Source organism: Crassostrea angulata, chromosome 2, assembly GCF_025612915.1.
Source record: "Crassostrea angulata isolate pt1a10 chromosome 2, ASM2561291v2, whole genome shotgun sequence".
NCBI lineage: Eukaryota > Metazoa > Mollusca > Bivalvia > Ostreida > Ostreidae > Magallana > Magallana angulata.
Window position 1 is genome coordinate 30,038,021 of NC_069112.1, and position 24,086 is coordinate 30,062,106.

A 24,086-nucleotide genomic window follows, 5' to 3' on the forward strand; every position below is an offset into this window, starting at 1 on the left:
ACGTTTAAACGACAAGAATTAAACTGGTTTTTTTTTCATTATTAAAATCTAACATTAGTATTCAGTATATACTTGTAACAACATCCTGATCTCTCTGTGTTATTTTTGTGCCATGTACTTAGATGCAGTTACAACTTAAAGTTCTGTACAACGTTTAAGTGGTTTTTAGATCTGGTAAACCACGCTCAAGCGAAGAAACCCCACAATTTTACATTAAAACCTTCTCAAACTACACTGGAAGATAGGAAACAAATATTATCAAATGACATGAACTTCCTTATACATAATTAGGCTAAAAAACATTTTATTTTTTATATGCATCTCATTTGTTTCCGGATTTATGGTTATGCAGTTCAACACTATAGCGGCATTGGCTGAATGACGGTATAGGAACATTTGTCAAAATGAAAAGACAGACTTGGTTAATTTTATGCACGTGTTTTTTGGATGTTTTTCATTGCTATGGTACGTCATCAATTTTTATAAATGCATTGATTTATTAAAATATATCGTAACAAATTGCAATTAAAAGATTTTGAGTCAAGCGTTTCTGTACGGTTGGGAGTTATCGACACAAACTGTAATTGAAAACTTGAGAAGACATACATAATCATGTAAATACTTGTAATTAAAGTTATAATCATTTTTTACTTCATTACCTGATTTCTAAATAAAATCTTTTAAACCTTAAAACGTGAACATTGAATTTATAATATATTGTTAAGGTCATATTTTGTGTAGTGAATTTTAATCGGGTTTTCCAGAGAAAAAATCCGATTATTGAGATGCTGAAAATGGCGGGCGGTCAAATCGGCGGTTTGGCGGATGGTGGCTTAATTTTAATTTCTGATAATTTATGAAAACGTACAACCTGTTGATTTTTTTTAGGCACAATATTGCATAAAGGGTACTCATAGTGTACGGATAAATCTTCTCCTTTTGTCAAGATAGGAAGTTGTTCTTTGGCAAATCGACTGTACATAGGTGTGCACACTGATGTGAGCATTTTGCTAGGATTTTGATGTGTGACCATTTATAATAATATACCAGCTGTTGAACTTAGGGGTTTTTTTTGGGGGGGGGGGGGGGGCAATACAGTGCATGTAGAAAACCCCATTTCTCTGAATAGACAGCTTTTCTTTTCTTATTCAATATATCTGTTTGGGTATGAGAGGGGTTCACACTTACCAAACATTTAACCTTTATCTTTTTCTGTAGACCGTGTGTTATGCAATATAAACTTATCAAGCGCCATAATACATTTAAAAATTGTATAAACACTAGCATATGCCAAACAGCTACACAAACTTATTTTTTTTTTTAAAAGACACCCTTCTAAACATTGAACTTAGAAAAAAGTAATTGAAATGTAATTGCAAAGTAATGATGTGCACCACAGCCCCTATGCAAAGAAATTGAGCGTATTTGTGAAAACATTCAGCCTTAACTGTATCTGACTGTATCAGACAAGGGTTACCCACAAAAGCAACGAATATTGGTCTCCCCCACCCCCCCCCCCCCCCACCCCCACACGTAAAATGAGGATTCCAGAGTATGTGAAAAAAAAATATGGCCTTGTAACGTACAGTATTTTTACAATTTCATAAATGAGAGAGAGAGAGAGAGAGGTGATGATTGTTTCAGAGATATTAAGCATTTTTTATCGGCTGTGTAAAGTGTATGTTTTGCAACAGTTGTTTCAATGTTTTGGTGATTATTTTTTTATATAAAATATGACAATATGACAGTTTTAAGACAAGACTGTTTTGTATGAAGACTTCTACTAACAATGAATTCAGCTTATACGGATTTTTGATAACATTATCAATTTACCCTTCGTGATCCTCTTAAAAATAAGCGATGTCAAAACAAACCCGGAAAATATTTTTTTATACAAACATATATGCTATTTCCGTTGAAAATCTAAACGATTCGCAAACATATAATAGGGCAATCATGTTAAGAACAAAATGTTAGATGTTACAACATTAAAGATCAGCTAAATACTTGCTATTTGTCTTTATTAGAAGCTGGTAGGAAAATGACCAAACAAAAAAGAACACCGGTAAAATATCATTGTTCAGGAAGTTTAATAAAACTGAAAAAGGAAACATTTAAACACTGAAAAAAACTAATGCTTGTAATATTTTTTTTTATTATCTCAGAAACATCATCTGACCGATTATCTCTTTATTGAATTAATTCTTTGAAAACCAATGTTCAACAATGTTATCTGTCATTCATTTAAATATGACTGTAACCGAAAATTTAAACCTTTCGGTTTTAACCGTGTTTTAATGGAAAATTCCGGTTATTGAAATGGTGAAAATGGCGGGCGGGCAGCTGCCAAAAGGGTACCCTCATTGTATGGAGAACTCCTCCTGCAGTTTTTAAAGATAGAACGTTGTTATTTTGCAGCTCAACAGTATATATTAGAGGTGGATTGGTAGGATTTGTGATTTCTGATAACTCATAAAAAATATCGGCTTTTGAACATTTTTTGGCAAAATATTCCATTAAAGGTACCCTCATTGTACAGATAACTTCTCCTACAGTTTTCAAGATAGGACGTTGTTATTTTGCAGATAAATTGTACACATATTAGAGGTGTGTATATTGCTAGGATTTTAGTTTCTGATAATTTCTGGAAAAAAATACTAGCTTTTGAACTTAGTAATTTTTTTGGCAAAATATTTCATGTAAGGTACTTCATTTCACTGGATACGGTAGGTAGTGTTTATGAATTCAAGGTTGACATGGGTTAAAGATACAGTTTGCGGTTTGCTATTACATTTGCAGATTTTCGTCTTTTTTGGTTGTTTTATTAGAAAATATTGCCATTAAAAAGCCAGCATACCAACAAAACCCATACTTCCCAAATAACGACACATTTGCAGCAAGTAATGCTGTAGATGGGCGCAAAACAAACCTGATGTGGAACGGAGGACAATGTGCTGTATCTGCAAGCGGACAAACCGCCACCTGGTGGGTGAACCTGACAAGCATCCACAGCATCCATCACATCACCATCTACTACTTGACGAATAATAATATCTGGGGTATATTTATTTGAATTATTTATCGTCACTTAAAATATATCATTAAAAATGTCGTAGTGGCCATTTTTCTTTCAATCAAAACAGTTTAAAAACAAGTTTTGCTATTAGATACAATAAAATTACCCTGTTGACCTATTTAGCTCACCGAAAGTGAACTATTCCGATCACATTCTGACCGGCGTGTAATTTCGATTTTCCAACAGAATATTATATTGTTTATTTAGATGCAGTGTTTATAAATTTAGTGTCTAATAATTAAGTGAAACCATTTTATAAATAGAGCAGTATAATTAGATATGCTACAAAATAAGAATTGAAGTGCCGTAAGTTGGAAATTGACTAGGTCACTTACCAACTTAGAGAATTTATGGGCTTAAAATTGACAAATCGGGCGATTCGTTTTCACGAGGTTGACGCTAGATTAAGGTAAAGTGTCTTTGCTGTTTTACACTATCAGATAATCAACCTTAGGTGTTACGACAATTACTCGCATTTCTGCAAAAGAAGGCCTTTAACAAAGACATGATTTACTAAGAGTCTAACAAAATTAATGTGGATTTTTGAAGCGTCAAATTAATATGCAAAATAATTTATTTCAATAATATTCCAAAAATCTTTAAAGAAAACTGTTTATCAAATGTTTAACATTTTATCATACATTATTTGATCTTAAAATGACATCCTGGAGTTTGCAAAATATTTTTGAATGGGCCTTTTAATCGAAAAAAGTCTAATATAAGGGAGTAACGAACAATTTTAGCAATTTTAAAACGTAAAGATACTATTAAACTATTATTTTCTACTTCAAGTGAATTGATTTATTTACTTAATTTATCATCAATATTTTCGCGGTCATCCATTTCTTTGTTAGTGTAAGAAACAGTAGCAGATGGTGTGTCTGCGTACTAATTATTACTTTTTTTTCTAATTTAGATTCTTCAAGTTATTTTGCACGGTCCTTTTTGGGATTTTCTGTGTATATCTCAAACACGACAAATAGACTACAAGGAACACTGTGCTTTAAGGACATAAACTTTTCAGCAAGCACCATACCTGCTGTGTTTAATACAACATGTAACTTGATTGGACAATATGTTATATACTACAACGAGCGACTGAATAACGTAACATATCCAGAAAATTACTCTGAGTTTGCTGAAAGCGATCTATGTGAGGTGGAAGTTTATGGTAAGTGTCCTTAAAAGTATTAAAAATAATGTTAACTCAATAGCATATTTTTACATGTACATTTATGTTTCATTGTGATTTTATACAAAATGGCCACAAATGATAATATTTATATTTTCGATTTTCTTTGTCTGTGATAACATTAGGAAATAATTTTGAACCCGAAAACCGCTATAACTTCATAAACAATGAGTGACACAAAATGGGCATGTATTACAGTATAAACGGTATTGGGTGCTCTGCATAGTAATACAAAGCATGTGCTACATAAAAAATAGTTGTTCTATAATAATGTTATTTAAAATTTACAAATGGAAATAATATAAATATAAGTAATAAGGAATTATTGTTTGAATATTTTGAGGTGATAATTTCGGTTGGAGCGTGGTCAAATCTATCATGAAGCCCGAATCATAAAGCCCTTCGGGCTTTATTGGATTTGACCACGCCCCCGACAGAAATTATTGCCTTACATGTGTGCACTTGATACTTAAAGAAATACTTCTTATTCCTTAAATAAATATGTGTAACAAAACACATCAGCTCTTTCATTTAGTACATGCGGATGTGAGTCTTCAAAACAGACAATACCATTTTATGAATACTAGATGTACTTAGATGACTTCATAGTCATATGTACGAGTCTAATTATGACACTAATTACTGTCACTTAGAGGGGGGATACTGCTAGGGTTGTAAGCCTGGCTATCGAGGTCACCAATATCAATTAAGTAATATTGCACATTCTTTTTTAAATTATAATTATCATAAAACGATGCCTATCCCAGCAATATTTTTTTGGGGGGTGGGTGACTCAATGCTTTTGAAATTCCTTACAGTCGCGACCGTGATCAAATTTAAAAGAGCCCGAAGAGCTTTCAAATATCTTTGATCATCTACCAACTGTAATGATTTAATTAAACACATTTTCAAATACTTTTTATCGTTTTCAATAAATGTACAATTAAAAATGTAAAATACCGTATTCAAAACTCAGCTACTGCCCCAACATGGTAATCGTGGTTCTCCAATTTTTAGGGTATGTGCCGATTCTGAATTATTCTTGCAAAGTTAAGGGAAAAAATATGTATTTTGTAATAAATACCAACATGATCTATCGAGATAGATAGATAGATAGATAGATAGATAGATAGATAGATAGATAGATAGATAGATAGATAGATAGATAGATAGATAGATAGATAGATTTCAGTCAATATGTTTTTTTAACAAAATAGTTTGTCCACGGGGATTTTTTGGAGAGGGATGTGCTGATAAATGTTCCGATAATTGTTACGGCTGTAACCACATCAATGGTCTGTGTGACTCTGGATGTAAACCAGGATGGAGAGCAGACAACTGTCAAGAAGGTAGCTTTTATTTTATTAAAGATTTTACATCGTCCTTAGTTCTTTTGATATATACATTCTAATTCCTTCAATTTTATCAAACATAGGTTTAAATAGTTACAGGTCGGAAAAAAAATATATATTTAAAACAAAACAATAGATAGATAGATAGATAGATAGATAGATAGATAGATAGATAGATAGATAGATAGATAGATAGATAGATAGATAGATAGATAGATAGATAGATAGATAGATAGATAGATAGATAGATAGATAGATAGATAGTTTTCAGTCAATATGATTTTACTAACAAAACAGTTTGTCCATGGGGATTTTTTGGAGAGGGTTGTTCTGATCAATGTTCCGATAATTGTTACGGCTGTAACCACATCAATGGTCTGTGTGACTCTGGATGTAAACCAGGATGGAGAGCAGACAACTGTCAAGAAGGTAGCTTTTATTTTATTAAAGGTTTTATTTCGTCATTACTTGTTTTGATATATAAATTCTAATTCCCTCAATTTTATCAAACATAGGTTTTAAAAGTTACAGGTCGGAAAAAATATATATTTCAAACAAACAAACAAACAAACAATAGATAGATAGATAGATAGATAGATAGATAGATAGATAGATAGATAGATAGATAGATAGATAGATAGATAGATAGATAGATAGATAGATAGATAGATAGATTTCAGTCAATATGATTTTACTAACAAAACAGTTTGTCCATGGGGATTTTTTGGAGAGGGTTGTTCTGATCAATGTTCCGATAATTGTTACGGCTGTAACCACATCAATGGTCTGTGTGACTCTGGATGTAAACCAGGATGGAGAGCAGACAACTGTCAAGAAGGTAGCTTTTATTTTATTAAAGGTTTTACATCGTCATTACTTGTTTTGATATACACATTCTAATTGCTTCCATTTTATCAAAAATAGGTTTGAATAGTTACAGGTCTGAATGAATATCTATTTTCTTGCAATAATTTTTCACCGTCTTGTAATTCATTATAAACTTTTTTCGGTGTAAAACTACATGTATTTATATAACAAACGAAGTTGCACAATGGTTGCCTATAAACTTGTTAATCGATTGTAATGTGCCAAAAAGGAAGAATACTTACAGCTCTATCAAAACAGACCACTAAACATGTGCTTATAAGTTTCTTGTTATTTGAAGGAACATCAAAATAACAAACCGGTAATTGTTTTCACTATTTAACGAAATACATGGAGAGGAATGAAATTTTCGTAACACATTTTCGTTCGTTTCCTGACAACAAGAAAAGGAAACGCAAATTGTTTCTTTAACGTATAAGCTGAAAAATCATGACAACCAATAGTGCTTTTTCTCAAAGTATCTCACTCGTAACATGTCTTTTTCCTTAAAGTACTAAAAATCGCTAGAGTGAAATCATAAATGAGACAACTGCCATGGTAAAAAGTAAAACGAATGCAATGCTAACCATAACCCGTTTTGCAAATTCAAGGAAAAAAAAACCAATTAGATAGATAGATAGTGAATAGATAGATTCACACATTTTCACGCAGCAGTATACATAACTTCAATTCTACCATTTTGCTATCAGTATGCTTACACGGACACTTTGGACAGGACTGTGCTTACACATGTAACAACACGTGTAAAGGATGTAACAACGTCAATGGTCTGTGTGATTCTGGGTGTAATCCTGGCTGGAAGGGAGACTACTGTAATGAAGGTATTGTTTTACAAAATATAAGGAAAGCTTTTCTTTGTTTACACTTTTTATTTTAAATCAACTACCATCAGGGTTTTGCAATAGCTGTATCATTAATCATGTATTGAAAACCAGATTAACATAAATGTATTATTACACAAGTATCTGCCTGAACTACAAAACAGAATAAATATGTTTGTCGTGCATAATGAGGTAAATGGAAAAACAAACCTGAATATGCATTATCCATGAATGCAATCATTTGTTGTTATAATGAATATGTTTTTAGTTGACCAGTTAAAAGTGAATCGAGAGATTAAAGGGACTTAAAACGATTAGAGATCAATATTTTTATTTGTATTTTTCATGTATAAAATTGTTTACTGGTGCATTTTAAATGATTGACCAAAATATTGAATGCTAAAGTCAAGCTACAAGCGAGATACAGACATAAGAATTGGTTGTTATGTAAACAAAGCTCGAGTCTTATAGTTGTTTACATAAAATGTAATGTAGAGAATTACCATATCTTAGACAAAATGACACGTAAAAACAATTTAAACTAACTCAATATCTTCATAAATACTAGTATCAACAAAAGAAAGATACATTTGATTGCAACTTACAACAATACACTCATACATGTATGTAAAAAAAATGGCAATATTCGAGCTTTGTTTACAAAATAAAGAACTATAAACTCTCTATTTTGCTTATAACTGTATTTGACTTTCAAATTTTGACATAGCATTAAAAAATTCTATATTTATCATAATAATCATTGAAAATTGAAAAATAAAATTTGAAAATTTTAAGTCAAATCGTGTCCAAGTACCTTAAAAGTGTTGACTAAAGAAAAACGTATAAAATTCCTTTGCCGATAAGAAGAGTTTTCACGTCCAATCTAAAATTATGGATCGATAAATATTTTTAGACTTTGAACATATTTGAATTCATTTTTGTCAACAAAATATCTATAACATATTAATGTAATATAAAGCACACAAACTGCATTCTTGAAACCTATTCTATATCCTTTTTCAGTAAAAAAACTAGTACAATAAGTGGTAATTGTAGTTTGCTCTTTAATTCAATTGACCTAGCTCATCATCATCATCATCATCATCTTATTATTATTAGTATTATTATTATTATTATTATTATTATTATTATTATTATTATTATTATCATTATTATAGTATTGACTTTTTGATTGCAAAACATACACATAGTTTCTATGCACTGTATAATGTGTGCATAAGAGTCGTATGCTTTTAAACTTTATGTTAGAGATACATGTACTATAAATTTGTTAGTTGAGTGATGATAACAAAATAGAAGCATCATTACCTCTTAGTCCTTGATATAGTTCTGGTTTATGTTTCATATTCGCGCTTGAACAACAGTGTTTTTAGGGTCTCCGGAATGCCCCGTATGTTTCAAGCTTATACAGTTCCAATGGTAAATTAATCCAGCAGTGGGCGCCCAGAATAGTTACTGCCTTTTGCCGTTTTTGTTTGATGATTCAGGACTGAAAACATTTTAATTGTTCTTGTTCATCTTGTGAACATAGAATATACGATGTACGATTGTCTTGACATTGATAAATGCTTTCTAATAAATGGAATACTAGACTTAGACTCGTGCGTGCACGGATTGACATTGCATATTATTATACTTTCATGTTAAATACTGAAATCTGATTGGTTTTGACGCAGTTTATAATCCGTTCTATTACCCTCAGCGTTAGCAACACACTTGGCAACGGGTTACACAACAAATTGTTACATGCGCGTAAATTATGCGCGTACGCTTCGCCGTATAATTCACTTCATTTCTGTGTAAGAGCAGTAAACTTTTCTGTAATATTTAAACATTCAGTATAATAAAATAAATAGTGCCTGTTTTGGAGGATAACAGTTGAAATTGACACCCCTCGAAAACCATTGTCAACCTCCGCTTCAGTCGGTTGACAATGGTGTTCTCATGGTGTCAATTTCAACTGTTACCCTTCAAAACAGGCACTATTTATATAATATGATATCGGGCATTTACCATATAGATACATCGACACACCATATTGTTCTCATTTACATAACCAAGCTCTTAAGCCTAAAATAATGCTTTTAATTTTACTACACTCTGCTTAGTTAGAATAATCTAACTTTGTTTCGAGACAGGCCTTCACCACAGTTAAAGCTAGGCTTCCCATATACCAGTAATGTAGCATAAAATTGCAGAATCTATTTTAGAAAAAAAATTAATGTAGCTGCATTAAAAATAATAGTCAAATTATTCTTAACAAACCAATTTGAGGCTGTAAATACCCTTCATCTAAAAATTTGATTCGAATTCAACACTTTTTCACCAACATTTTTTTACTCCCTTCATTATTTACACACAATTTTGATATTCGGAACTTTCGGGATTTTTTATAATAAATGCACTGAGTTAGAGTTATCTCCCGTATTTTGTTTGATGAACAGAATACGGTGTATAGCAAATTTTCAAAAAAAAAAAATAAATAAATAACAGTACACGTGTTTGTATCTGAGTTTATCCATGCAAATGTGATATTGTGGAAATTATAAACTAAAGAGCCTCCCGTAATTTAGCGTGAATGTAATGCACATGCGCAAAATTGTAAGATCCAAAAAATTCAGATGATTTTCGGATTTTTGTTAGGAAATTCCGTTGATTATTCATTTGCAGATCTTGATTGAGAAAAAATAAAATCAAATTAGTAATCTTCAGGTACCAATGCTGTTTGAAATATATAAAACAAAACACAATACTCTTCCAATTTCTTGGTATTAAAGCCCAACAATTCGAGTCTATAATTTTAAATAGTAGTTCATGTATAGATGTTTAATTGGTTGGGGTGCAGTTTATCAAGGGGACGCATGTAAAATGCGTGAATATACTTGTAATCCAGATGTACAAGATACAACTATCTAAATTGAAACATATGTTCATGTAAACAACCCATTCAGTGGTTCAATGCACGAACTATTCAGTCACAGTCTTTTTATTTATATCAAACAGCTTGTTCGTACGGATTTTTTGGACTTGACTGTGCTGAAAAATGCATTGAGACGTGTACAGGTTGTAACAACATCAATGGTTTATGCGATTATGGCTGTACCCCAGGATGGACAGGATATTTTTGCAATAAAGGTGATTATATATATATATATATATATATATATATATATATATATATATATATATATATATATATATATATATATATATATATATATATATATATATATATATATATGTTTAATTATTTACACTATGTAGATTCGTGTATTCGCCCCTATAGATCTTAACTACAAAGATATAACAATGGTATTCCTAATTAACGACCAAAAAGAAGGCCAACCGATCACCCGTGAACATCTCGTTAATAGATCAACGTTACTCAATTTTTATGCACAAACCGCTGCAGTTATGAGACTGTATGTTTCAAAAAATCATGATTCATTGCTATAATGAATACACTTTGTTATTTCATGCGTCATGAGCACAGATACAAACGTTTTTTGTCGTGTAAGCTTATTAAATATCAGTTAATATGGCTGTTCCATGTACGTTTCATATCCCTGACTAAGGGTGCAAATGATGGTTTTATAGCGGCGATACACAATATTTCATAAAAATAGACTTCACTTATAAAAATATAAATATAAGCATTGAATGCCTTTTTTGGATGTCGTCGGTCCTATGACACACCACGCAATGCAGACAAATCGAATACCTTGCGTTATATTTTTGATTGGATAGATGTGTTTTATTATTGATAAGTAAGTCAAGAATTCTTAGTTTTTTTTCAATATAATCTCATTTCTTATGAATGTATGATTTCACAACATAGAATATTGAATAAATCGCTGCGGGTAGGGATAAAGTATAAAGAGTGTAGCATTTCTTGGAATTGCATTTCTCTTAGTTTCACAAAATAAAAAAACAAAAACAAATGAGATTTTTGAACTTGAGAAACTACAATGGTGCACGAACAATTGTTTCATCGGGTAGATTATAAAACTGACCGCGTGCCTCACCTGTTTAAAATCTTTTACGTGTAGTTATTAAAATGTGGTTAAGTATGATTGACAGCTATCATCATTCGGTACTTTAAGTATTAGGAAAATGTAACTGGCATATCGCTTACCATTTACTGAAACATGAAACCAAACATCTTCATGTTGATTTATGGAAAAATCAAATATTTTCCATCGAATGTAGACATAATATTTTGTAGACATAACCTTGAGCAATTTTTTGGGAGGGTAGAGGTGGGAATGAATATAAATTGCTTGTTTTAAAAAAAAATGTAAAGGACCTCGGATTATTATCTGTAGGAAGGGGGGGGGGGGTGAGGGGGTGATTATGCAAACTTAGTAAAATAGATTTATGTAGACCAGGATATGTAAGGAAATCTGATGTCATTAAACTTACACTGAAAATTTTGCAAATTAAGAAATCATTCATTTTCATCAACCAGGTCATCATGCTCTTGTATATTTATATACAATGATATTCTCATACCATTTACATGTAATACACGTAATATTATATGCATTACAATATACATGTAATATTATCATAGCATCCACTTTGACTATCAATATGCTCTAATTATACAATATAAGTTGTGTAATAAATTTTAGTGAAATCATTCTATTTTGTATATTTCCGTATGTTATAAATGTTTTCTTTCCACAGGATTTCTTAAGAGATTGTTTACACAGAATATGTAGTTGATCCAGTTTCAATATTTTTTTAAACCAGCAATTGACAATTTAACTTTTTTGTCAACCTTAGATTTCCAAAAGAAAATTAATCAATTTCTATTTAAGGTAATGATCAATACACCACTACATAAATGAAACTTGCACATTTTTTTCAGATTTCTCAAACATGTATCTTAAGATATATTTTTTAACAAATTTTACCAAGTTTGTAAGCCCATCAGTGTTATAGAATCTAGGGCGGTTGCTTAAATTAGATTGAAAATAGTGCTTGTTTCATACATTAAGAATATTAGCCTAAGCCTGAAATTTGACATTCACAAAATTTTTTTTGACTGCTATCCTATGTAAAATGAACGAATTCATCTTCAAAAACAAATAACGTCATGTAACATTGGCTTATTTTTTATTAAGAATATATATAATTATAGATTTGCTTAAAATTAGATCAAATAAAACAAAATTTCAAAGAGAACTTTTAAAACCTCTTATGATTGTATGTACTTACAGAAATCTCTTTTGAAATATGGATAATGTTTTCCCCTTATGATCCTTAATCAATTGAAAACAAAATTACACAATAGACTGGCATATTTATGATCACAATGAGCGTTATTTCGTAAACATCATTAGAATATATTTTTTGAAAAGAAAGGATAGTTTTAGAACTTTACCTTTCTAAAGTAAAAAGTATGTTTAGCGTTTTGTTTAACATGACTTAAACAAACCGTTGCATAAATCGATCGTGATGTATGAGCATAGTTTATATTTTTCATTGCCATTAGTTTGCCAAGTTGGATTCTTTGGACAAGAGTGTGCTTACATATGTAACAACACATGTAAAGGCTGTAACAATGCCAATGGTCTGTGTGATTCTGGGTGTAATCCTGGCTGGAAGGGAGACTACTGTAATGAAGGTATGAACGTTTACTAAAATATATTTACATTCTACTGTGTTTTTTCAATAAATTATGTGATTTTTAAATGCTTCTAAATGCCACAACTATAAATCAACTAATCACTGTGTATTAATTGTCATAACCAGTTCCCAAACAGTGAATTCTATGTTATCGGTTAAAAGTATATTTCATACATGTTGTCAAAACAGCATGTTTTACAATTATTCCAAAAAGAAGTTTATTTTATTGTTATAATCAAAACTTCAAAAGTTATTTTTCATGGATTAAATTTTCATGCTCATCGATCACAACTCAACAGTATATGTGATAACCAGTTGAAACCAGACTTATAAAACAGCTGTTCTTGCTGTTACTAATTTGTTCCTTCCTTGATCTGCAATTTGTATTGATTTATTTAAGTAAATAATTGATTTCATAATTAAAGGGATGTAAATATAAGCATTAAATGATCTTTTTTTTTATATTGTCGCGTCAATAATTGTCCTCAGTTGAGCAGACAAATCATCATTACGTGCTATTCAATTTGTCTGCCTACCTGATGGCAGTTATTGACACGACGACATCAAAAAAAAATAAAATCATTCAATGCTATACAAACAGGATAAGAGTAGTTTTACGTTTGTTAGATTGTAACAGAGGGTCATATGGCATTGCTTGCCAAGAAATCTGTGGACATTGCCGTGACGTCAACCATTGTTTACATATAAATGGAACATGTCTCACCGGCTGTAGTGCAGGCTATCAGGGGACATTGTGTAAAGAAAGTAAGTAAAACATATCAAGAGGCTGAAAGTGCACATAGATATTAATATTCAATATACATGTATATGGTGGGCTATTTTTTTAACGTATTAATAAGAAAATAAGATATACACATCCGAATGAGAAACCGTATTTTCAACCAACGGTATCTTTTTCAAGTCTATTTTTACCCTTGTTATTTAATACAATCATAACACAAGTTAATTAGAAAATAAAATGTTCCAAATGACTGATGATATAAAAGTAATAGTTTTAGAAATAGTATTTTTTAAATAACAACAGCTTGCAATAACGGCTCATTTGGAAATGACTGCAGTGAACATTGTGAAAGCTGTCGTGACAACGACTGCCACCATATTAATGGGACGTGCTTATCTGGATGTGCTGATGGTTACCAAGGAGACCTGTGTAAAACACGTGAGTAGTGCAACAATTTAAAATACTTTTTTTCAAACTCAGTAACCACCTGTACCATAAATCATTATGTAGTGATCTGTGATTAGTGAAATACAGTTACTTGAAACGATTCCATTGTTAGAAATTTTTTAATTAATGAAAATACTATGTATTTAACTTTAAAGTACAAGACTTCATTTTACTATAGATGTGTTATTGTTATATCATTATTTTAAAAAATAGTTAGTTAGTTAGTGCTCTTCTGGATTATGACAGCAAACTATCTTGTTCAGGATGCATATGCGTTTATTGCACTATTGTGACGTCAAGATGTCGCAAATACTAAAATTTGTTTTCTATAATGAAATGTTTATTTAGTAAAAGAAGGTTCATACATTTTCTATTTTAGTATATAAAGGTAAACAACATAATTTTACAAGGTCATGACAACATCAACAAATGATGTTGTTTTAGCCAATCTAATATTATACAACATGTTCCCGGATTTAGTTTATATTTTAGAATATTCTAGATTTGCGGAATCGGTTTGGTTATTAGAATTTTTCGTCCGTGCACAAGCTGGTTATATTTGTTTCTAGTCTCTGTGCTGACTTCTATCTACCATGTTTACTATGTTTTTGTCTACGAGAGAAAACGTCTAATTTGGTAAGTTTAGAATAGAATCTATTTGTGCATTGTTTTTGTGCAGAAAGATTTACATAAACAAAAGGTATAAACGATAAAACAGTAACTGTTCAACTGTGAAAAAGTAACATGTTAGAATGTTGGCACGAGTGATATATCTAGGAATGCGTACATTAATTTGAAAATACATGAATCATTGTAGCATGCCTCTGCTGAATAGTAATATTGGAAGTTCAGGTTTCGTTGTTTGCATGCAACATTTTTTGCATTCTACTATTGGCATACATATATGGTCATTTATTTAGCATTGTGTGATTTTCTGGCAGGACGAGATTCATTATATTTGCTATTTACTAGAGTATAAGTGAAAACATGGTTTATAAGAACACAGGGCATGTATTTATTATAGTGTTATTTATTGGTCAAATGCTGAGCGTGACATGTTTGTTTTTTACAGCATCAAATCTTTTTTTTTTTTTCAGTTAATCATATCAGATCAGATTACATAACATCATATACCAGCATATTAGCACTCTTCAATGCTTGTATTACTTAAAGAAAGATTGTCATTAACAATACGTTGTCACTTTAATTGATGAAAGTCAGTACAGATATGCTTAAAAAACATACGATATTTTCATAACATTTCTTTATTTAGATTGTGAAAAGACTTTCTTTGGAATGAATTGCTCACAAAAATGTAATATCAGATGTTTAAATCAGGATTGTCATCACGAGACCGGAGAATGTGTTGACAACGAAAAAGTAAGTAACCTACCTCTCAAGTACTTGAAATGAGATGTGAGGCTTTAACAAATTAAAAGATAGAATTTCAGTAAGAAATCAATACCAAAGAAACATACTATCGACAATTAGATTTAAACAATGCGCCATGTAATATATTCTTCATTATAGAGTTTACAACATAGAAATCATCAGTCTTTATGTTTAGTCTTTATTAGTTTGCAGTTATGTTTCATCAAAATCATTTTGTTTGTTTGTGGTCAATGTGTTTGTTATTCAATGTATTGACATCAGTTTTAATACATACACTGTGACCAAATTAAAAGAATTGTTTATGAAATATAAAATAAACCAGTGAACAAAAAACTAACTGTTAACTTTGTGTTATGCTGTTTTTATCACACTTTATTTTTCTGAAAATTTGCAAGGCTAGAATATCGCCTTTAAATCAAGTTTTACAACAGTTTTCTGAAAAGCATAAAATGTATAAACATTCACATATCTAGATAAATTGAAAGTTTACATATCTCAGATTCGTTTTAATGTTGTTTTCTTATGAACCTCTCTTACAACCAGTGAATCATCTTTATATAATCTTTGTAGCATAACAACCTACCAACTATAATTGTCCTGCTTGGAAGTATCGTTGCAGTCGCTGTTCTTCTTATTACAATTTTGTTTTGGAGGTAACATTTATTTTCTATCACGTTCAATATAAAATGTTTCATTAATGGAAAACATATGTTAAATGCCTTCATCTTTTATGCTTTATATTATGTATACATTTCACAAATTACATGTACATGTATTTTTAATCATGATAGGACTCGAAGTAAGACATTGAAGTTACGTACTACCACTAACAACGACGACTATGAGGCACAAACTTCAATTCAATACCGTTATTACTTCCGATTGTGTTTCTAAATATAAAAACGGTGGATATGTGTCCTATCTGTTTATGAGAATAGATTGATTTATGTTATCGATTTTTGATTTTTGATCTATATGAACTCATGTTTTAGTTGGTCAAAACAGAATGCAGAATCTTTCAACTTACTGTCAGAGGAGTAACTTTGAAGAAAGTAGGAATTTGCCAAGTTCATTAAATATGAAATGTACACATGGTAAAACTTCAAAGACGGCAAGCAATAGCAATGGATTTAAAGATAAAAACACATTTGTTAATGAAAAAGTACACGCAGGAAATCAGATTGACGACGTATTTCAGATAAAAGAACATTGTACAATAGATAGAGATGTAACTGAATTAGGAAAAGTTATTGAAGGAATCAAGAAAAACGATGACAGCGGTTTTAAAAAAGAGTATGCGGTAAGTATAATGATAAAGCCTATGTTAGGAAAAATATGTGAAAATGGTGGTATACCTTTTTTAAGAAAAAAAGCTGATAGTACATTTAGCGTTTAATGTTATAAATTTGACAAGCGTATTAATTAGGGTGTTTTTTTTTACAGTCGCTACTGTATGGAGACCAGTATCCGTGTAATATCGGAAAGCTTCCTGGAAATATAACAAAAAACAGATTTAAAACCATACTTCCCTGTATGTATGTCTAATGAGTATTTAATTGGGAATAAAAATATAAATTTTAACTTTAGATATATACGAGTACATTTTTCGCGATCAACTCATAATAAACAAAGATAACTAATTTTGTTTTTTGTTTTTATTATTTTCAATTTAATATTTGTAGATGATCATTCTAGAATTACACTTGAAAGAAAGTGTTCTGACTACATAAATGCCAATTATATTGACGTGGGTACAATTTCATTAAAACACAAATAGTTAAATTCTATATAGTTACGTTATAGAAATTTTCAAATTTTTAAAACGAAAATATCGATCTCTTCATTTACTTTTTTAGGGTATTGGGCAAGAAAATGATTACATTGCAACCCAAGGTAGTATATTTCTAAAAACAAATATTTCATGTCATATTTTGCCGTATCAATGAAAATAATCGTATACCTTAGGGATAAAAAAATAGCTTAATCATTGTTTCCTAAACAGGACCAAAACAAAACACTGTCAACGACTTTTGGGTTATGGTATGGCAAGAAAAGGTAGCACAAATAGTCATGTTGACAAATCTAGTAGAAGAAAGCAAGGTAAATGCTTAAGCTAAGCTTTTTGTTGAGAATTGCTTTTTTCAATATTTTAAACAGTTTTTATGACAATATTTAGAAACGAACTGTATTAATCTTTCCTATTTGAAAAAAAATGTAAAATATGCATTATGTTTTTAAAGAGAAAATGTATTCAGTATTGGCCAGACCTGGAGGCAAGCATGGATTGTGACATTTTAACATTAAAAACGACTGAGGAAAGGCGTTATGCGTATTACGTCATTCGTAGGCTGAATGTTAAACACAGACAGGTATTAAGGGAAAACTGTACAAGAGCATTTGGTAATGCATACTGAAATAAATGAAAATTTAATGGTGCTAAAATAGATATACTAAAATCGGTCTTTCATCGCCTTACAATCCTCTAATGCCAACCAAAATTTCGAATTTATATTAAGAAAGTTCGTCATAGTATATCATATACGTCATCAATATATGTAGTACACTGTAAGTTAGTCTTATATTGTTCAAAAGCCTTTATATGATATTAAGTTTTTTAAGGCCTATTGACAGACCTAAAGCATTCGACTAGATTGAAAGGGGGCATCATGATTTAACTTATTTGATCTGCAAATAAAGTTGTGAATTTTTTTAGGATTAAAGCAGCTTTTAAAGTAATGCCGTTCAAAGACTAATGAAATCTAAATTGACAAAATAATTAAGTGCATAACTTGTATCAGCTTTTAGCATAAGCATTTGCAAATTTTAGAAACATGAGAATAGAACGGTCACCCATTACCATTTCACAGCCTGGCCGGATCACGGTGTCCCGGATCCGATTTGTCTTTTACTATTCCACAATCATGTGGAAAGAACAAAACGTACCAGCTACGGAGGTCCAACTATCGTACATTGCAGGTATATTCACGGTTTTAATCATTTAAGGTCACATCTCGATTTTAGCTAATATAAAAATGAAACGAGAGAATTAATATATCAAACGACATCATGTATGTTGTAAAACACTTGTTTAGATTTTTAATATGTCTATTAATTTTCATACTAAAAATCTACATTTCTGACGAATGTTGTAAAAATAAACCAAGTAATTGTTTTTATGTCTATGACGCTGTAAGTAATTCAGGAACTATTTCATCGGTAAAGTGCTGGAATCGGAAGAACAGGAACCTACATAGCAGTTGATGCATTGTACAAAGAAAGCCAAAGGAATAACAAAATCAACATTGCAGAATACGTGAAGGATATGAGAGAAAAAAGGATGAATATGGTCCAAACTTGTGTAAATAATTGAGAACTCGTCTATTTTATAAACATTGTACCAAAACCCTGAGCGAAAACAAAATAAAAACATAGAAAACTAGTGACAAGTTTATCAAACTAAAAAAAATTGAGCATTACATATGTTTCCAATCTATCAGGTGTTGATCTTTTTTATTTTAATATTAATAAGAATAGAGGTTACAAGCTATACGTTTTCCTTGCAGGAACAATACAAGACAATATATCTGACTCTCCATGAAATGCTTAAAGTTCAAATTCCCATTCAGAATACAATGGAATTTCTTCAGAAATTGGAAGCTGCAAAAATAGATCTACCGGCAAATGATTCTTTGATTAGAAAAGAGGTTCAGGTATTCGTATATAGTTGTAAAACATATTTTAGAGACTTGAATGGAAGTTCACTAGATAGAAATCTGCATCAATCAACTCTTAGAAAATGGCACTGAAGCCTATGAGATCTATTGACGAGGTTAATTTTCAATCAAAATATTTGTTTTAAATTAACAAAAATAAAGACGGTTTGTATTTCTCACTGTATATTAATATATTTTAGCGGCTTCTGACAGTGCAGCCTCAGTACACAGAAGCGGATTACAAACTTGCGTCCGATTACAGGGATATGTCAAGCTCAGTTCTCCCTAGTAAGTAAAACAAATGGTTACACCATTACATGGAAACATTTAAAGAGTATTTTCTACTTCATCATCTTTTCTTTTATGTAATGAAATATGGTTTAAATTGTTTTAGTGGATAAATACGTGCTGTTTCTAACGTCAACCGTTTCCAAACGTGGGAATTACATCAATGCAATATCTGTGCCCGTAAGTCTTAAAAAAACTTGGAATATTGTGTAAGATATTGTTTACATTTATATTTATTTTATTAACCAATATAACTCAAAAACTCATTGATAACCATTATCAGTATTTACTGAAGTTTAATTTATATACTTAATGTTTATGATAGTCTTTCACCAACCGGGATAAATTTATCATCACTCACTATCAGAATCCAGCGGACGCTGTAGATTTCCTGCGACTCATAACTGATCACGAGTCGGAAGTCGTCGTCTGTATGGACCCTCTCAGCAGTGTTGAATCTGTACGAGCTTAAAATCTGAGAATAAATCTACCGAGAGATGATATTAAAAAAACAAAACAAAAAAAAACCATATATTACTGATTTACATCTAATCGTATGTTGTGTTTTAAGAATAGCGTATGATGTATTACAGGCAGAGCAATGGTTGCCAACTATAACTAAAGCTAAGAGTTTGAGACCTTTCAAAATTGAACTTCAGGAAGAACATAAAACAGAAATAGGATGCCGAAAAATAAGAATTTCTAACAAAGGGGTAAGCAATGGAATGATAATACAGATTTGTATAACTGTTATGCATGTCCATCAACTTTTTAAGTCATTTAAGTCATTGCTGTCTAAGCTTTGTCTTTTTTTTTCTTAGATAGAAGACAAAGAATGTTTGGTTGAATTTGTGGAACCATTGTATAACTTTAATCTTAAGGAATCTCAGACGGCTTCTCAAATTCTTGGTTTGGTGTCATTGGTAGAGAAAATTGAAACAGACAACCCAATAACCGTCGTCAGCAGGTTTAACCTTTATTCGAAAAACGAACTGAAACTTACTAATACTTAAAAATAAACGGTTTCGGTAAGCATCTATTTTCAGTGTTAATGTGGTATGCTCCTTATATTCGTTGTTAATCTGATTGGTAAAAGGGGAGCATTTTGTAAAGAATATGTTTGTTTCATTTATTCAAATGTTAAATTATATTTCTAAATATGTAGCAAACATGATGTCCTTGGTTACACAGTACCTTGCCTTATTCTTTGTGCGGCTTGAGCTTTTTTGTAAAACCTGATATCTGACGATGCCCTTAAATGTATAAACTCTGATTCTGTAAAATGATAATATAAAAACAATTGCCCACCATAATGATTTTTTGTGCACTACATGTATGTGTGCTTCTATGCCATATCTTATCATACTTAAAGGGATGGTGCCGCTCTGTGTGGTGTGTTTTGTGTTGTATACAACCTGATACAACAGCTAACAATGGACGAGGAGATAGACGTGTTCTCTGCGGTCAGACTCCTACAGACAAGACGTCCTGAACTTTGTAACTCTCTGGTAAACCATTTTTGATTGATTGTTGATATAATGTCTTTTGTATAAAGTAAAAAGAATAAACTTATTCATTTTTTTTATTTGAATTCTGGTTTAAACAATTAATACCGGCCTTTTACAATAAAAGACATTATCCTCAACTAAGGTAATAATGAAACAAATTTAACAAAGATAGAAGGCGATAGTCATGGTTATTCATGAAATTGATTGATATTGTTTGTAAAAAAAAAACCAACAACAACAACAACAACAAAAAAACAAACAAAAAAAAACCCATAAAAAAACCAACAACAACAATATTTTGCACATTCCAAATACATGTTGTTCAGTTTCACTATAAAATGTTTATTTTTTTTTCAGGAGGAGTACGAACTAATCCACGAGGCCTTATACAGATTTATAAAGTCGCGAAAAGAAGAACACATCTACTACAACCAATAAACATGAAGTTTATTCATCGTTCAATGTAACTTTGTCAGTGACAGAATCATATATTGAGTAATCACAAATACTTATTCACAATACAACAACGATAACCTAAAACTGGATGAAAGATGATATTTCAGAAATACTTTAATCATTCAATTAATTTTCTTAAGTTTATACAAATATAAAAAAAAAATATGGTAATTTACATATTCAATTATAAAAATAAATATAAATATTACATGCTTAAAACAAAAATATGCACCGAATCATTATAATTTTCAATTTCGTGTTGTTTCAGGAACAGCTTTTAGTAATTGATTTATAACTAACCATAGTCAAATAGCAATATAGACAACAGTATTACTTTCAAATATATCATCTCATGATAGATAGATAGATAAATAGATAGATAGATAGATAGATAGATAGATAGATAGATAGATAGATAGATAGATAGATAGATAGATAGATAGATAGATAGATAGATTTGAAAAATCATTTCAAAATAATGTCTGTGGAAGCTCGTTTACTTTTCTTCTTTATCATAAGTAATATTTTTGTGTTTATTGTTTATTTAAATGCAAATTAATTTTTGCTGTTTTGATTTAGAAAACTGTATTTTTTCATCATAAAAATGTTTTTCGTCTTGTAGACTTTAAAAATAAATTGAAATAGGAAGAAATATATAAGAAATAATCTATTTTACAAAGTTATTGCAGGTTGGCCTACGATGAATATAATACAGTAAATATACATGTTGAGATAAAAAAAAAGTACCGTTGCATCGGTGGTATGAACTCCATTGTCTAACGTTATATGACGTAGATGCCAATGGACCCATTTAGTCAAGCATTTTGTTCAATAACTGCTCGTAGAATTAACAATAGAAGACTAATCAAATTTGTTTATAAGGTAACATTATGGTACGAATGAAAATAATCTGGAAAATTTAGAGTTATCGACCATGGCTGAGGATCGGTGTCTGTTGATAAAAATATTTGTTTCATAACTTAAATATCAAGCTCTTTAATCTCTTTGAATGAATCTGAATTGTTCCAACTTGGAAAAAGGTGATGACATATTCGTACAAATTCGGATTACAATTCTGAATCTAAAACTAACCAAAAAATATTTTGTCGCCTACTGGGTATTGAAATTTTAAAATTTCCAAAACGTTGGCCATTCTATATTTTAATAAATATGAGACAGTGATAACTTGAAATGACGTTTTTCCTCGATTTGGTAAAAATACTGTTAAATACTGCAATAATTTGTTTTGTCATTTTTTTTATATAAAAGCACGTTTTGTTTTGTTTTTTAACATTATGTTTTGACACAAATAGTAACTGACATTAATTGATTATGTAGAAAGCTAGTTTTACCCTAGAATGAGTTTATGGGGACTTTACATTGCAAACGAAATTAATTCACACCGAATAATAACGGTAAAATTGTGCAATTTGTCCCGAGTGCTTCCGAATAAAAACAAAATCATTGATAGTACATTGTAATTATCGACAGGAGAATAATTTTGTTAAACTACAACCATTATCAAGGATCATAAAAGATAATAAGATTTAGATTGCCTATTTTTGGTCATTAAATACTCATGAATTAGGTATCACACTTAAGATAAGAACATATGCAAAGGTGTCACTTTTTGGTAAATTACATTAAAACTCTATGTAATGATTTTTTTCTCCTATTTGGGTTCATGAATAATAACATAAAGCTGTTATGAATAATGATACTTTTTTTACTAAATTAATGAAATCCGTGGTCTTAGGGTTTCCACTGTAGATTTTATATGTATCACGTACTTGTTGTACAATGAAAATGCTTTTAAGTATAAGGAAATAACCTCATTTTCATGTAAGCCTATCAGACAGTCTAGTTACAATGTCAAACGTGTGTTTATTTATTAGCACGGGTACTCCAATGAAACAAAAATCCGTGTTCCCAATTGCAGGAGTTCATGTGTTAGATTTCACGGATTTGTAGCTGATATTTTTAGTTCCATTGTTTTTCTTTGTTCAATGCTGTAGATAAAGCGTTAGATTTTACAGATATGTATGATTATCAACCCCAAATACCCTTATGTTGCATTAGCTAATTCTTCTCTTAATGAAGGTAATCGTGATATGCAATGATGATTGCTAAACCACATTGAGTAAAACATATATCATTTCTCATGACAACGTAGCTTGTTAACTGATACTGTACGTATTTAAAGAACATAAAAAAGAAATATTGAAAACATTTTACTGGTTTACGTTCACATGCAGATGTAGAGCGAGGTGATCAAGTTTAACAGCGAATAACGTCGTATTTACCAAGCCATATTGGCTTGTAGACAAAATAAGTTTATGATTTCTTTACAGAATAGGAGACTCCGTGACCTCTAAGGTTTTGTTTAAATAAAAGTTACAGAAGTTTTAAGATTGTAAGTTGAGGTCCAACAAAGAGTTGTTCTATATAACAATTATTAAGCGATCTACCTTCACTTACTTTGCTGAAGAAGTATCAGCGCTGATCAAACAACAGAAAAACTACAAAAGCAATTGTGAGACCGCTACTATTACATGGCCT

At 30.7% G+C, this 24,086-nt stretch overlaps 1 protein-coding gene across 1 annotated transcript; it reads left to right on the top strand.

Annotated features, from left to right (window-relative positions):
- Positions 1-333: 333 nt before the first annotated feature.
- LOC128172074 (receptor-type tyrosine-protein phosphatase mu-like) lies at positions 334-22,970 on the top strand. Its single transcript, XM_052837845.1, has 28 exons — positions 334-465; positions 2,829-3,059; positions 3,993-4,247; positions 5,486-5,617; positions 7,195-7,326; positions 10,351-10,482; positions 12,848-12,979; positions 13,609-13,746; positions 14,027-14,161; positions 15,444-15,550; positions 16,133-16,215; positions 16,354-16,430; positions 16,555-16,862; positions 17,006-17,093; positions 17,245-17,309; positions 17,419-17,455; positions 17,565-17,662; positions 17,803-17,931; positions 18,390-18,538; positions 18,785-18,920; positions 19,126-19,272; positions 19,476-19,563; positions 19,670-19,743; positions 19,889-20,023; positions 20,157-20,276; positions 20,385-20,530; positions 20,936-21,071; positions 21,429-22,970. Exons 1-28 carry the CDS (start codon positions 405-407, stop codon positions 21,507-21,509), a joined length of 3,552 nt encoding a protein of 1,183 aa, XP_052693805.1. The 5' UTR covers positions 334-404; the 3' UTR covers positions 21,510-22,970.
- The last annotated feature ends 1,116 nt before the right edge of the window (positions 22,971-24,086 follow it).

What these genes read in the sequence shown, in the direction of transcription:
- LOC128172074 (XM_052837845.1), top strand. Translation starts at nt 405, where the DNA reads ATGAAAAGACAGACTTGGTTAATTTTATGCACGTGTTTTTTGGATGTT. An exon ending in GGATGTTTTTCATTGCTATG is followed by an intron (nt 466 to 2,828) that starts GTACGTCATCAA and finishes TTGTTTTATTAG; the next exon opens with AAAATATTGCCATTAAAAAG. An exon ending in AGGATATTTTTGCAATAAAG is followed by an intron (nt 10,483 to 12,847) that starts GTGATTATATAT and finishes CATTGCCATTAG; the next exon opens with TTTGCCAAGTTGGATTCTTT.